The sequence below is a fragment of the Neoarius graeffei genome, chromosome 12 (genome assembly GCF_027579695.1).
Source record: "Neoarius graeffei isolate fNeoGra1 chromosome 12, fNeoGra1.pri, whole genome shotgun sequence".
NCBI classification, from domain to species: Eukaryota; Metazoa; Chordata; class Actinopteri; order Siluriformes; family Ariidae; genus Neoarius; species Neoarius graeffei.
In genome coordinates this window covers 82,560,935-82,578,166 of record NC_083580.1, presented here as the reverse complement: position 1 = coordinate 82,578,166, position 17,232 = coordinate 82,560,935, and the positions used below count along the sequence as shown (strand labels likewise).

Below are 17,232 nucleotides of genomic sequence, written 5' to 3'. Positions count from 1 at the left end.
AAAATAAGGCAGCACAGTCAAGTCAAGTCAAAGTCCCTTCCCACACCATGTGGTGCATAGGGCAGCACCGATCTCCGTTTCCATAGCCCTCGGCTTCTCGCGTATTACATAGCTAGGGTTACAGTGGGGGGCTATTCCTCTGGTAACCGCGAGAGTTTGACTCCCCACTCGCATCTGTATTGTAGCATGCCTTCCCAGACAGCAGTAGGTACCATTTTTATGATGGTCTTTGGTATGACCCGACCGTGAGTAGAAGTCACCATCTCCCGATTGAGAGGCGGACACACTAACCACTAGGCAAACTCGCGGTAAGGCAGCACAGTGGTGCAGTAAATATCACTGTCACTCACAACAAGAAGATTCTGGGTTCAAACCTTGTGACTACTGGGGCCTTTCTATGTGTTTACATGGAGTTTGCATGCTCTCCTCGTGCCTTTGTGGGTTCCCTCAGGGTGCTCCGGTTTCCTCCCACAGCCCAAAGACATGTGGATTCGGTCAAGTGGCTTCTCTAAACCCCCCAGAGGTGTGAGTGTGATGGTGGTTCATCTTTGTGTTAGTCCTGTGATAGACTGGGGACCCGCCCAGGGTGAACCCCGCCCCTCACCTGAAGTCAGCTGGGATTGGCTCCAGCTTCACCCACGACCATGATGGATAAGCGGTGTAGATAATGGATGGATTGACAGAAACAGCTAAACTCTTTGTGCAAAAGCACAATTAACCTGATGTTATAATGCAGAAAGCACTGCCCTTCAATACACAACATTCTAGTTACTAATACAAACATGACTATGGTGTCAGTACTAACCAGCTTAAAGGTACAGTGGGTATGATTTTTGAGTCACAGGACAAAAAATACAGTAGCTTTAGTGAGTCATTATGATAATTCCGGAATAGTAAGTCACATTCAGTTGTGTCAGAGTGTTGTGGTGGACATGTGGGAAAATGTGGTGCATAAAAATAGTTGGTTATGGAGTGACTGGCAATCAGGAGAGACCGAGTGTCAACAAACCAAACAGGGAAGTCAGAGTCCAAATTAATATAATTGTAAGAGGGAAAATGATTCCTGATTAACTCAGAGTCCTGTTAGGAATTTTTGTTGTATTGGGTTTAGTCTTTTCAAAAACAAAAAAGTGTTTAAGGTGTTTGTATTGAAAGTAAGCGTAAGCAAAATGTATTTCACATTGTTCAGCATCAATGGTATACTTAAAAAAAAAAAAGACCTTTAAATAACACACCTGAAAAGCCATTTGACCCAATGCCAATCCCCCTTGGCTCTACCCGTAGTTTTGGAGTACCCTGGACTGGGTAGTGACCCTTCAAAATGGAGCTATAAGGGGTAGGGGCTGAAATCTTTACCTAGGAAATTGGACACCACTCGCTGCATCATCATTGCAACAGAAGTTGTTGGGTTTTTTTAATAATTACATTTTTATTGAACAAATATTAATGAGCATGCATGAACTCACAGAGACTACATAAATATTCTATAAAACAATATAAAGTTTATCAACATAAAGAAAAACAAAATAATATATGGGAATTTATTTGAAAAACATATATAAATTTACAGTATAGACAACCCCGATTCCAAAAATGTTGGGACAAAGTACAAATTGTAAATAAAAACGGAATGCAATGATGTGGAAGTTTCAAAATTCCATATTTTATTCAGAATAGAACATAGATGACACATCAAATGTTTAAACTGAGAAAATGTATCATTTAAAGAGAAAAATTAGGTGATTTTAAATTTCATGACAACAACACATCTCAAAAAAGTTGGGACAAGGCCATGTTTCCCACTGTGAGACATCCCCTTTTCTCTTTACAACAGTCTGTAAACGTCTGGGGACTGAGGAGACAAGTTGCTCAAGTTTAGGGATAGGAATGTTAACCCATTCTTGTCTAATGTAGGATTCTAGTTGCTCAACTGTCTTAGGACAAAAAAGACCTATCTTCCTTTTTATGATGCGGCAAATGTCTTCTATGGATGAAAGATCTGGACTGCAGGCTGGCCAGTTCAGTACCCGGACCCTTCTTCTACGCAGCCATGATGCTGTAATTGATGCAGTATGTGGTTTGGTGTTGTCATGTTGGAAAATGCAAGGTCTTCCCTGAAAGAGACGTCGTCTGGATGGGAGCATATGTTGCTCTAGAACCTGGATATACCTTTCAGCATTGATGGTGTCTTTCCAGATGTGTAAGCTGCCCATGCCACACGCACTAATGCAACCCCATACCATCAGAGATGCAGGCTTCTGAACTGAGCGCCGATAACAACTTGGGTCGTCCTTCTCCTCTTTAGTCCGAATGACACGGCGTCCCTGATTTCCATAAAGAACTTCACATTTTGATTCGTCTGACCATAGAACAGTTTTCCACTTTGCCACAGTCCATTTTAAATGAGCTTTGGCCCAGAGAAGATGTCTGTGCTTCTGGATCATGTTCAGATACGGCTTCTTCTTTGAACTATAGAGTTTTAGCTGGCAACGGCGGATGGCACGGTGAATTGTGTTCACAGATAATGTTCTCTGGAAATATTCTTGAGCCCATTTTGTGATTTCCAATACAGAAGCATGCCTGTATGTGATGCAGTGCCGTCTAAGGGCCCGAAGATCACGGGCACCCAGTATGGTTTTCCGGCCTTGACCCTTACGCACAGAGATTCTTCCAGATTCTCTGAATCTTTTGATGATATTATGCACTGTAGATGATGATATGTTCAAACTCTTTGCAATTTTACACTGTCGAACTCCTTTCTGATATTGCTCCACTATTTGTCGGCGCAGAATTAGGGGGATTGGTGATCCTCTTCCCATCTTTACTTCTGAGAGCCGCTGCCACTCCAAGATGCTCTTTTTATACCCAGTCATGTTAATGACCTATTGCCAATTGACCTAATGAGTTGCAATTTGGTCCTCCAGCTGTTCCTTTTTTGTACCTTTAACTTTTCCAGCCTCTTATTGCCCCTGTCCCAACTTTTTTGAGATGTGTTGCTGTCATGAAATTTCAAATGAGCCAATATTTGGCATGAAATTTCAAAATGTCTCACTTTTGACATTTGATATGTTGTCTGTGTTCTATTGTGAATACAATATCAGTTTTTGAGATTTGTAAATTATTGCATTCTGTTTTTATTTACAATTTGTACTTTGTCCCAACTTTTTTGGAATCGGGGTTGTATCATGGACAATTTGTTTTTAATCAGAGACATTATAGACATTGGAATTACAGGAAAATATAATGTGGGTCTTCTGTCACTAGATCAGGAAAAAGCTTTTGACCAGGTAGGACATGACTACCTTAAAAGAGTCTTAAAAGATTTGGGTTTGGGGTAACTTTTATCTCTTGGATTAAGCTCCTGTATGCTGATGCTTCGGTCATGGTGAAAGTGGCAGGTGGACTGAGCTGTCTGGTTCCAGTACAGAGAGGTATCAGACAGGGCTGTCCACTCTCTGGACAGCTTTATAGTCTTGCTATTGAACCTCTCCTCAGCAGGCTGAGGAGAGAACTCCGTGGTTTTAGTATTCCAGGTGACCCCACAGGAGAAAAATGTATATTGTCTGCATATGCAGATGATGTCACAGTTTTTATTATGAAGCAGGAAGATGTAGAAGGGCTTAATGCCAGTCTGGCAATATATGAGAGCGCGTCTTCAGCCAAAGTCAACTGGGGAAAGAGTGAAGGACTCCTCATAGGTGGGTGGGAGAATACTGGGCCATCACAAATACCAGGAAGCTTACAATGGGGAAAGGATGGGATGAAGTTCCTGGGTGTGTTTTTAGGGACAGACAATTTTAAGAAAAAGAATTGGGAGGGCATGCTGGAGAAGGTGGTTGCCAAGCTGTCAAAATGGAATTGGGTATCGTCTCTGTTGTCCTACAGGGGGAAGGTCTTGGTGACAAACAACCTGGCTGCCTCCACCCTGTGGCACAAACTTGGCATCTTGGAACCACCTGTGGATCTCATACGCGAAATGCAGAGGAGACTGATTAATTTTTTTCTGGTGGGGCCAACACTGGACTAGGGCACCACTGCTTTATCTACCGTACCAGTACAAGAAGGGGGACAGAGCCTGATCAACATACACAGCCAGATCTCCATTTTCTGGCTGCAGACAGCGCAGAAGCTGGGTAATCTGGGATCCTCAGAGAGCCTCTGTTGTACAATCCATGGATCTCATCAAGACTGCCGAACACCGCAAGTGTACAGGCATCTTTGCAGAGGAGCGGGTGCAAGACACTGGCTCAGCTGAGAGAGGGCGATGGGTGGAAATTGGCAGCCTTCATGCAAACTGTCATTGGCTTACGGTCCCCTTGCCTAGTAGAAAAATTCATCAGTGAGCTCCAAGAGGTGCTGCCTGAGGGTTTTGGAGGAACCTCAAGGAGGCCTGATGCAGAGACGAGCAAGCACAACAGTGATTGCCCACCTTTCACTGTTTCAGCAGCTGTGGAACAACCACAAGAAGAGGATGGGGACATGCTCCTCTCTATTTGAACTCCAGTGCTGGGAAGCTTCAAGAGCCTCTCCAAAAAGGCAATCTACACTACTTGTGTAAAAGTGACACACCAGGCAGCACTGAGAGGGCTGAAGGCCTTGGGGTGGTCAGGTTTATTTGGCCCAAACTTCTCCATGAAAGGATGCTGGCGAGCCCTCTTCAAACCCCCCATAGAGAAGGGAACTGCCGATCTACAGTGGAGAGTGATCCACAAAGCCATAGCTACAAACAGACATGTGGCACACCTGAATCCAGCAGTAGCGAGGGAATGTTCCTTCTGTGGTCAAGACGAAGATGTAGAGCATAGGGATGTCCCGATCCGATCACGTGATCGGAAATCGGGCCCGATCACATGGTTTCAGACTCGATCGGAATCGGGCATTGCCTCCCGATCAGGGATCGGATATATATCTATATAATATATTCTCATTTTTAACACATCAATAGCTATGCGTTGGCACAGAGTGAGACCAGACCTCTTGTCTCAACACAGCAACATCAACGCGTGCGGCATGACATCACTTTGTAGCGGAGACGCTATTGGTTATTGGCTGCCTGTTGCCGGCAAGGTTGAACACGGAAGCAGTTCGAAGCGGAAAGCAAAGCATGAGATCATTTTTTTTTCATTGGATGACAAAAGAAACGGGCTCAAACCTGAAAGGGTAGAAATGCTTGTTTTCATCAAGAAAAACGTTCATTTCCTTAATTGAAATTACTGTACACCACTGTGAGATGCGTTCTTAAAAGCAAATTAATTACCGGCACTGTGGCACTTTATTTTTTTTATTTGTTTACATTCCTGCCAGGTATTTTAAGGTTTTTTTTTTTTTTTAATTTGTTATTTATTGTTCAAACTGCCTCACGTAAGTGCTCTGTTTGCTAACGGAGTTGTTGGATGTTAAAATAAGGTGTTAAATAAAAAATGAGGAACATCCTGGATCCGTTTCTTTCCTCGTCTTTATTTTTTATGGATTATAAGAAGTATCGGATCGGGACTCGGTATCGGCAGATACTCAAAATCAAATGATCGGTATCGGATCGGAGGGCAAAAAAACCTGATCGGGACATCCCTAGTAGAGCACCTGTTCCTGAACTGCAGTCAGATAGAGAACTTGTTTAGACTGTTGAAGGTGTGGTTCAGGGACCTAGGGGAGGAGTTCTCACCCAAGAATGTTTATAGAAGGGCCTAAATATAGAGTCACCAAAAAGGGAAAAGTTTATTTATTGAATTTTTTATTCGTGGTGTGGCAAACACCAACACCAGTCTCGTTCTTTTGCAAGAGTAAGAAGGTTTATTTCAGTAATGGATAAATGATGAGGGTTCGGTACACCCCTCACACCATCCCTTTGTTCTCAAATCTATATATACTCTTTACTAGATAAAAAGGAAACATTACATCTTTGCATTACATCATTGCAATTACATGCCCTGATCACGCAGTGGGAGCATGATCAGGTCTAAAGCTGACTGGATCTCGTCTAAGCGTTGTCTCGTACGCGCATCTGCTATGTACGTCTGCTACACACATAAGGAGCATGATAAGATAGACATGTTTCGATGCAAAATGTTCTGTCGTTAGTCCTTGAAGAGGCAACACTCAGTGAAAAGGAAAATTACAAAACAGTATGACACTAAAATTTCCTCTACAATTCCCCCTTTTATCATGTAAATGATAACACTAAATCTATAATACTGTCATACGGGGTTCACCTACTGGTTATTGTCCAGTCTGTGGCAATAGTCAGTCAACAAACTACGTGATATTGGGTGTTTTCTATAGAAGTGTCTACACCTAAGTCACTTAGTCCCATCACCTAAATCAGCTAGGTATCGTACGCTAGTGTATGTGTAGTCAGAATGTATTCTTTCAGCTACCACCATGTGATTGGTATTATCAGTCAATATGTCATGAACTCAGTTAACAGATTGATCTCTTTCTATCTTATTTTTCCAGCTGAGAAGTCTGCCACCTGGAGTACCTGTGGTGTCAGACACTGCTCCATTAATCTCTGTCACTGGACAAACTACCAAATACTACTTATACCATGTGTGAGGTTCACAATTAGGTACAGAATGAAGAATGTGTTGGAATGCACAGTCTGTCATGTGGCTGTGTGTGTCGATATGTCGTGTTCGTTGGTTCCCCTAAGGGCCTCTTGATAGCAGAGTGTCCACTCACGGTGCGACGAGGCCCCCTGAGGGCTTCTTGAATGCTGTCTTAATCTCCTTCCTGTACCAGAGCCTCCTTGTGCTGCTTGTCCGTTGGTTCAGGTACTCTTCTGCAGTGGCTGGCGTGTACCCACGTGGCTCTGTTGTCCACCTTTACAGCTGATTGTGTGGTGAGCAGCACTTGGGATGGTCCCGTCCACCTGGGCTTGTTCCACTTCGTCCTTCTGAAGTCCTTTATCACCACCCAGTCACCAGGTTTCAGGTCATGCAGTGGTCCCAGTGCCGGGACTGGTAAGGCTGATCTCACCTGTTTGTGAATATTATTCAGAGCAGAAGAGAGGGTTGCACACATACAAGACATTTTTGACAAACATTTTGAGAGTAATTAGAGAATCGTTTAGTGGACCAATGCTTCGTTACTGCTGCTATCATCCCCCCCTTTTGACAAATGGTCTTTCCCATGTGTCAACTTAGTATAATATGGAAACATGTATTTGGGGAGACAAGGTCGCCCGTCTGGGCTTGCCCAGACCCCATCTTTAATACTACACCCTTCTTTCTGCTACACAGCCTTTTCCTCTGCTGTGGCCCGCTGCTGGAGGTCAGAAACCTGTGAGGGAGGTGTAGAAGGGTTAGTTAAAAACATAAATGAAGTTGAGGTCCTTGTGGCTGCCTGTTTTGCTGCTGCATCAGTTCGTGCATTACCTAGAGAGACTGGATCGGATTTGTTAGTCTGTGCATCACACTTGCATATAGCAAAAGCAGATGGGAGTAGGACAGCATCCAGCAGGTCAGAAACAAGCTTGTAGTGGGCTATTTATGTGCCTGAGCTGCCCATGCCATGTGTAAGCTGCCCATGCCACACACACTAATGCAACCCCATACCATCAGAGATGCAGGCTTCTGAACTGAGTGCCGATAACAACTTGGGTCGTCCTTCTCCTCTTTAGTCCGAATGACACGGCGTCCCTGATTTCCATAAAGAACTTCAAATCTTGATTCGTCTGACCACAGAACAGTTTTCCACTTTGCCACAGTCCATTTTAAATGAGCCTTGGCCCAGAGAAGACGTCTGCACTTCTGGATCATGTTTAGATACGGCTTCTTCTTTGAACTATAGAGTTTTAGCTGGCGACGGCGGACGGCACGGTGAATTGTGTTCACAGATAATGTTCTCTGGAAATATTCCTGAGCCCATTTTGTGATTTCCAATACAGAAGCATGCCTGTATGTGATGCAGTGCCGTCTAAGGGCCCGAAGATCACGGGCACCCAGTATGGTTTTCCGGCCTTGACCCTTACGCACAGAGATTCTTCCAGATTCTCTGAATCTTTTGATGATATTATGCACTGTAGATGATGATATGTTCAAACTCTTTGCAATTTTACACTGTCGAACTCCTTTCTGATATTGCTCCACTATTTGTCGGCGCAGAATTAGGGGGATTGGTGATCCTCTTCCCGTCTTTACTTCTGAGAGCCGCTGCCACTCTAAGATGCTCTTTTTATACCCAGTCATGTTAATGGCCTATTGCCAATTGACCTAATGAATTGCAATTTGGTCCTCCAGCTGTTCCTTTTTTGTACCTTTAACTTTTCCAGCCTCTTATTGCCCCTGTCCCAACTTTTTTGAGATGTGTTGCTGTCATGAAATTTCAAATGAGCCAATATTTGGCATGAAATTTCAAAATGTCTCACTTTCGACATTTGATATGTTGTCTATGTTCTATTGTGAATACAATATCAGTTTTTGAGATTTGCAAATTATTGCATTCCGTTTTTATTTACAATTTGTACTTTGTCCCAACTTTTTTGGAATCGGGGTTGGAAATGCAGTCATTTTTAAATCACTAGGCAGAAATAAGAACAACAAGAACTGGAAGAGCACTTGGTAAAGTCCATAATTCCACCAAACCACATCTTATCAACATCAAAATCACATCACTTGACCTGAGGATAATATTAAAGCTGTCCACCAAATTTCATCCAAATCTGTTCACTGTTTTTTGAGTTACATTGGGAAAAGACGAAAAAAATCCCGGATCCACAAACATATCTGGATTTGCATCAAACTTTAATGAATTGTTCCTCGGCCCAAAACTCACTTTTCCTCCAAATTTCATCAAAATACGTTCGCTACTTTTGAGTTGCCTTGGGAACAGTCAAACAAATAAACAAACAAACAAACAAACAAATGGAGGCAAAAACATAATCTCCTCCAACACAGTTGTCGAAGGTAACAACAACAAAAAAGAGGAAAGTCTTCAAAAATGAGGAGCAAAAATCAAAACATGAGATTTATCCCCATGAATCTTTCTTGCTATTTTACTACAGTGTATATTTTAAGTGATAAGAAAAATAATTTGAAATAATTTATAAACCAAATAAAGGTGTGATTCAGGACAGATGTTTCCTCGACCTGAGTCAGTGTAGATTAATGTACTGATAATATTCAGGAAGCATGTTTACACACCGGTGATTTCAGTGTAGTTCTGCACAGAGTCTTTTCTGCCTTTATATCAGATGAGTGGAAAGTGCAGAAAATCTGCAGCTGGATCGTATTTTAATCTTCATACACAGGACATGGGAATAAATAACTGTACGGTTATTTACAAATCCTCATTTATACGAAGTTCTAACGATATGTGAATAGTGATTTTTCTGAAATGCTTGTTCTAACAGTCTGAATCCATGTTCCTTTGTATCTACATTAAACTAAGATATTCCATCAGATTGTAAATTATTTGAATGATTGTTTGGGAAGTTATATACATTTATCTCCTTCTTTCTCTGCACCAGTAGCCATGTTACACTGCTTCAGTTCACAAAGCATCCTGGGAATTTTCTTCTACTGCTCCTTTTGGAGTCTGCATCTGAAAACACTCTGTTTAGAGGGCCATCTGGAGGGCTAGATGAGCACTACTCCTCAATCCCTAAAAGAAACAGGACACCCTACCCAGTGCAGGATGGGTAGGGCCAAGTGTTCGGGCTAAGGGGGAATTGGGATTGGGCCTTAGAGTCACAGCATAATCAGAAAGCTTACTTTTACCTGTAGAACATGAAACATCCTGTTCTGGGCAGTGTTCCTATTCTGTATATCTCTCACATACAGATTAAAACTGCAAAAAGTTAAATATATCATATTTTATTATGGTACAGTACATCAACAAACGTCCTTTCCATGCCACCAGGCACATCGGACGGTGCCGATCTCCATTTAATTACAGTACATACGTAAATGTAAGCAAACATATAAATAAAAAACCAGACATGCGTGTGATATCACATTTCAATATCAATTACTGAGCTGAAGTAATTATTGATTATATGTAACAAAAACAACCCTACAAATACTTTCAAAAGAATGCAACACTAAAATAAAAATCCTTGGAATATATCTCTCATTTATTGAACAAATGACATGGACTCATAGCAGTGAGGAAGCTACAAGATCTCTGATTCGACCAATCAGACTCTAGTGATGCACAGCAAATTCCACAGTGTTGAATTAACAGCCAGAGTGTTTATATTGGTGGCGGCACGGTGGTGTAGCGGTTAGCGCTGTCGCCTCACAGCAAGAAGGTCCGGGTTCGAGCCCCGTGGCCGGCGAGGGCCTTTCTGTGTGGAGTTTGCATGTTCTCCCCGTGTCCGCGTGGGTTTCCTCCGGGTGCTCCGGTTTCCCCCACAGTCCAAAGACATGCAGGTTAGGTTAACTGGTGACTCTAAATTGAGCGTAGGTGTGAATGTGAGTGTGAATGGTTGTCTGTGTCTATGTGTCAGCCCTGTGATGACCTGGCGACTTGTCCAGGGTGAACCCCGCCTTTCGTCCGTAGTCAGCTGGGATAGGATCCAGCTCACCTGCGACCCTGTAGGACAGGATAAAGCGGCTACAGATAATGAGATGAGATGAGATGGACCAATATAAACACTCTGGGTGTTAATTCAACACTGAGGAATTTGCTGTGTGTTATCCATGGAGGTAGCTAAATTACTAACACTTTCAGCATCTCATCTTGTTTGTGTCCCCGATTGGAGCCACTGAACCCTGAAACTCCATTGGCATTAGTGTCTGTGAAGCTCCTGTCACACAGCAGAGGGTGTGGTGTAATGGAATAAACCTAACAGGCCGAGTTACTTGTGCACAGCTTTAGCCTGTTTATGATAGCTACAGTGCAGGTCACAGGGGAAGACACAGCGATAGTTCTTGTTGAACAGGGTGTAGATGAGTGGGTTGACTCCAGAAGAAACGTAACCTACCCATACGAAAATGTTCATTAGTCTGAACAAGCATTTACTGCATCCATACTGGCACATGGCAATCAACACGTTGGTGACGAAAAACGGACACCACATGACCAGGAAGAGGAAAAAGACCACACCCAAGACCTGAGAGGCCCTGCGCTCATTCTGGATGGCCTGTGCCACACGCCATTTCCCCTGACCTCGTGCACCTGTTTGCTCATGGACCGTTAGTGGAGGGCTAAGGTGCTGAAGCACTCCTTTACTTGGAGAATTAGAATGAGAGGAAGGATCGTCACTCAGGAGGCCGGGCTGAGGCAGTGGCTGCTTGGTGTTAGCATAGTTCCTGCGCTGTAAGAAGTGATTTTGGAGAGTGGTAAATATAACCTAAGTAAACCAGATAAAATTTACTCGATTATTGCAGTCAGCCAAGGAATTATAAAGTAATGGGTAAATTATACCTATTCGTTAACAGTAACAACCATTACATGGAAAAATACGGTAAAATATACCCCAAAGCCGTGAGTCCTGTGCTCCAAATTGCGCATGCGTCAGAGCGCGCGTTTGAGTGAGCGGGACAGGGAACTCTCGGACCGCCATCTTCCTCTCTCCGGCTGTTAGTTTAGTGAGTGATAAAACAGGTTCATTACTTGAAATATTGTGTGAAGCTGTTGTACTGCACTTTATTTTGTGTTTGTTGATCATTTGGTGCATCATTGCTGCATATAAACAAGGCGGTTCAGTTATTTGTCGTATAAATGCACCTGGACTGCAGATTTGGTCAGTCCAGAAACAACATTTGAAGCTGTTAGTTAGTGAGTTATAAAACAGGTTCATTACTTGAAATGTGTGAAGCTGTTGCACTGCACTTTATTCTGTGGTTTGTTTGTTTTTTTGATGATTTTATGGATTAAAAACATTGAGATGATGAACCATCTGAAAGTCTTTTTTTTGGGGGGGGGGGGGGGTGTACATCTTACCTTCTCCGAATAAGTAATGGTTACTAAGTGATATTAATTACCTTTGATTAGTAATTATCAGGGATTATCTACTAGCAAACGAGATAATTTTACCCAATTTCAATGAGAAAGTAGCTGTTAAATAGATACATAAATGTGAGGTAAATTTTACCCAATTTATTTAAGTATTTCATAGCTTTTTATTTCAGTTATTTTATACTCAATATATGGAATTAAATCTACCCCAAACAAGTCAATGCAAATTGTTACCTCAGATTTATTGGGTAAATTCTATAGGTTACTTTTTTTCAGTGTGTGCTCAGTAGAGAAGGTGGCAACATGCTGCTGAAGCACTCTCATGGTCAAGCAGTAGAAGATCACCATGATGATAAGGGAGAGGAAGAACACCATGGAGAAACCCATCAGCATGAAGCACGGTTCAGTGAGGACACAACTGCCATGCACCAGATTACCGGACTTCTGTGATTAAGCCTAAAGGCAGTGTCCAGAAAGCATGGGCACATTTACACAGGTTGTGTTTGAGCTCCACAGTTTAATGTCAGAGTGCACTGGTGAGAGTTCTCACTCAGAAATACTCCAGAAGTTCACTCTTTTTCTCTTCAATAAAACAGGAGATGATCCAGTCAACACATGAATCTGGAATGATTGACAGTTGCACAGGTGTTTTGAACTCTGACATTAACTGAGATCACCTGGAAACCCCGCCCCTTCTCTCCCATATCATGTGTTCTCAATTTGTGTGCTCTCACTTTCTGTCACAGTAAATGGAGAGTAGATTGAGTTCATTATTGTGAAATAAAATCTAAAACCTCAACCCGTTAAAACAGATGTGTTACAATAAAGTATGGTGGATAATATACACACGTGTGTGTTCAGTAAGTATGTTCTCACCCATGGAGATGGTCCACACTGCAGTGATCTTGGTCATGGCCCTGTAGGGGAGTTGGTGCGACTGGGTCGGATGGAGCTGCGGATGCCGATGTAGCGGTGCAAAGAAATGGCACACAGGTGCATGATGGAGGCTGTGCAGAAGAACACATCCAGGAAGATCCACGTGGGACACAACACATAGGACAGAGGCCACGAGTCATCTGGATACAGGCATGGAAAAGATATGTTTAAAAAAACAAGTCAGTTGTTGTATTTTAAGTCGAGTCAGGTTTATGTGTTTTATGGTCATATGTGTTCAGTATACAGAGCATTTGAAATGTAATGAAATGGTTACAGCAGCGCTCGAAACTAACGGTGTCCCGATGTCCCGGGGACTATAAAAAATGTCATCGGGACACAAAATTATCATATCTGGGACAATCCCGGGACAATGGAAAAAAAATAGATCTAGAAAAAAAGTTCTACATTAATATTATTTACAAAGCCGTAACACATACGTAGACATTCACCTAATTTGTCAATTTTAATTTTAAAACGTTAACAGCGAAAAATACATAGTAGCTACACTTTCGATGCACCTGCATCCGTAGGCTACAGAGCAGCGCATTCTGTTCTAGAATCTTCGGCCGGAGTCCGCATTATATATGGTGTTATTTTTGCCTCATTAATATTTGTAAATGCACATAATTATATGGACTTGGAATGGAATTGCTACCGCACACGCTGCGCCGACTCTTGCCAGAACAAAAATGGCAAGGAAAAAAAAAAAGTGGTTGAAGCGGACCGACCGCGGAGAAGAAACTGAAAGCCCAGACATAACGTCTCCGGGACCTTCAGGATCCAAAGTGTCATCGCCTGGTCTGCAGGCAACGCTAGCAACTGAATGAACTGAATGAACACTGTTAGACACGTTATAAAATACAACAGGAATGATGTGGATGATATTGACGGAAGATACCGTTCAACAGAATAAGTGAGTTTTCTTGGTGTCTTTCTAGTTCAGAAAGTTTAGTCAGTCAGCAGCACAACTAGGCTCGGACCTGCTGGCACTATGCTGATGTTGCTAACATTTGCACCCGGCAGCGAAAGTTCATAAAATGGATAACGGAAAGTTCATAAAAATGGATAACGGTAATGGTGAAAATGATAAGTTGGCCTTATAAGTGCCAACAGATATTCAAGGTATAAGTAGATGAAATGAACATAAAAGGGGTCTTATTTTCAACTAAAGTGTACTGCAGATGTAGGGAGTTGAAACATTTTCTGAATGAGCTAGTTGGCCCCTTTAAATAAACGGGTATCTATTCATACAGTGAGATCGCCAAAGTTTAATAAACTGAAAATGCAATAACTAATTTTGAAGTAGATGATGTATAGGACATGTGTCGCTTGTGTCTTGTGACTTATTGTAAAAATGATATAAAGGGTTCAAAATCGCATAGTTACAAATATAATAGTAACTTCATATGATAATATTAACCACTGGTTATTTCAGAGAGGAAAAAAATGGGGACACTATTGCTTCCATTCGGGACAATACAACACAGAATTCGGGACCACTGGGGGACACAAAGAAAAAAAGCTAATTTCGAGCCCTGGGTTACAGTTTCCAGGAAATGTGATGAAGATTACAGTAACATGTACAGTGGTGCTTGAAAGTTTGTGAACCCTTTAGAATTTTCTATATTTCTGCATAAATATGACCTAAAACATCATCAGATTTTCACACAAATCCTAAAAGTAGATAAAGAGAACCCAGTTAAACAAATGAGACAAAAATATTATACTTGGTCATTTATTTATTGAGGAAAATTATCCAATATTACATATCTGTGAGTGGCAAAAGTACCATATGTGAACCTTTGCTTTCAGTATCTGGTGTGACCCCCTTGTGCAGCAATAACTGCAACTAAACGTTTGCGGTAACTGTTGATCAGTCCTGCACACCGGCTTGGAGGAATTTTAGCCCGTTCCTCCGTACAGAACAGCTTCAACTCTGGGATGTGAAGCTCTAGGATTAGCAGTTAATTTGAAGATGAAATTAGAGTCAGGTGTTTTCAATCAATGGGATGACAATCAGGTGTGAGTGGGCACCCTGTTTTATTTAAAGAACAGGGATCTATCAAAGTCTGAGCTTCACAACACGTTTGTGGAAGTGTATCATGGCACGAACAAAGGAGATTTCTGAGGACCTCAGAAAAAGCGTTGTTGATGCTCATCAGGCTGGAAAAGGTTACAAAACCATCTCTAAAGAGTTTGGACTCCACCAATCCACAGTCAGACAGATTGTGTACAAATGGAGGAAATTCAAGACCATTGTTACCCTCCCCAGGAGTGGTCAATCAACAAAGATCACTCCAAGAGCAAGGCGTGTAATAGTCGGCAAGGTCACAAAGGACTCCAGGGTAACTTCTAAGCAACTGAAGGCCTCTCTCACATTGGCTAATGTTAATGTTCATGAGTCCACCATCAGGAGAACACTGAACAACAGTGGTGTGCATGGCAGGGTTGCAAGGAGAAAGCCACTGCTCTCCAAAAAGAACATTGCTGCTCATCTGCAGTTTGCTAAAGATCACGTGGACAAGCCAGAAGGCTACTGGAAAAATGTTTTGTGGACGGATGAGACCAAAATAGAACTTTTTGGTTTAAATGAGAAGTGTTATGTTTGGAGAAAGGAAAACACTGCATTCCAGCATAAGAACCTTATCCCATCTGTGAAACATGGTGGTGGTAGTATCATGGTTTGGGTCCATTTTGCTGCATCTGGGCCAGGACGGCTTGCCATCATTGATGGAACAATGAATTCTGAATCATACCAGCGAATTCTAAAGGAAAATGTCAGGACATCTGTCCATGAACTGAATCTCAAGAGAAGGTGGGTCATGCAGCAAGACAACGACCCTAAGCACACAAGTCGTTCTACCAAAGAATGGTTAAAGAAGAATAAAGTTAATGTTTTGGAATGGCCAAGTCAAAGTCCTGACCTTAATCCAATGGAAATGTTGTGGAAGGACCTGAAGCGAGCAGTTCATGTGAGGAAACCCACCAACATCCCAGAGTTGAAGCTGTTCTGTACGGAGGAACGGGCTAAAATTCCTCCAAGCCGGTGTCCAGGACTGATCAACAGTTACCGCAAACGTTTAGTTGCAGTTATTGCTGCACAAGGGGGTCACACCAGATACTGAAAGCAAAGGGTCACATACTTTTGCCACTCACAGATATGTAATATTGGATCATTTTCCTCAATAAATAAATGAGCAAGTATAATATTTTTGTCTCATTTGTTTAACTGGGTTCTCTTTATCTACTTTTAGGATTTGTGTGAAAATCTGATGATGTTTTAGGTCATATTTATGCAGAAATATAGAAAATTCTAAAGAGTTCACAAACTTTCAAGCACCACTGTAAATTGGTTTATGCACACACACACACACACACACACACACACACACACACACACACGTCTAGTGAAAAAGAAACTAAATGTTTAAGACACAGAAAATGACTCTTCCTAACATGGACAGTGGAAACCAGTGGGACGTGTTCATGTGTTCCGTTATAAAGTAATGAATGTGGGGTTTAAACCAAACGGGAACTGAGTTACCTCATTAATTTCAAATCATGATCTCTTATGTTCCATTTATTTAGCATTCAAACTTTGAGTATTCAGCTTAATTTAACTTCATTTTACTAGGTGATGGAAAGTCTGCAGCAAGAGTGGGAAGAGAAGAGGAACCGAGTCAGAGAGGGGAGAAAAGAGTTCAAGAAAACAGTTAGAAGACACGTTCATGAGGAATACAGCAAGATGGCAGACAGCCCAACCTGCAGAAACTCATTTCAGGGAGGTGTTGTGACCCCCCCACCCCCCACTGATGGGAAAAAATTAATGCCGCATGACTTCTTCCCATCAGCGGGGGGGGGGGATGAGTTTCTGCAGGTTTGGATGTCTGTAAACCAATCAGGATGCTCTTTGTCTAGCATGCGCTACATGAACGGGCGCACGCGCAGTCTCTCTCGCACTCCGTCATATGCGCGATGCAGACATTAATGTTTCACATGCATGCTCTTGCTCTAGATTCCAGGAGATATTCTCCAATTTGCAGGCATCAGGGAGCCGCTATCAATATGCGGGAGACTCCCGGAACTTCCGGGAGACTTGGGATGTCTGAGATGGAGAAAGAGTTTGAGAAAAAAATGAAAAAAAGAAAGCACTAATCAATATGGAGAAAGGTTGCTTTGAAACTGGAGCATGAGCAATATGCCGCTTTTCCACTACCAACGCGGCTGAGTTGGGCTGAGCCGTGCTGAGTCGGGCTGAGTCGAGCTGAGCGGGGCTGTTGGAGTTGCATTTCGACTACAACCGCGCTGAACCGTGCTGGCTGGAAGTGGGTGGACACATTGGGTGGAGTTAGCGAAAGTGGGTGGACGTCACATGATGTCGTTAGGCGGCGCAAA

General features: G+C 42.4%; 1 protein-coding gene across 1 annotated transcript; it reads right to left on the bottom strand.

The window, feature by feature from the left end:
- Positions 1-6,717: 6,717 nt before the first annotated feature.
- On the bottom strand, positions 6,718-12,605 carry LOC132894826 (5-hydroxytryptamine receptor 2C). Its single transcript, XM_060934941.1, is given in 5 exon segments — positions 6,718-6,975; positions 10,666-10,806; positions 10,808-11,259; positions 12,186-12,345; positions 12,579-12,605. Coding segments are annotated over 5 exon segments (1,038 nt in total).
- Between the last annotated feature and the right edge of the window lie 4,627 nt (positions 12,606-17,232).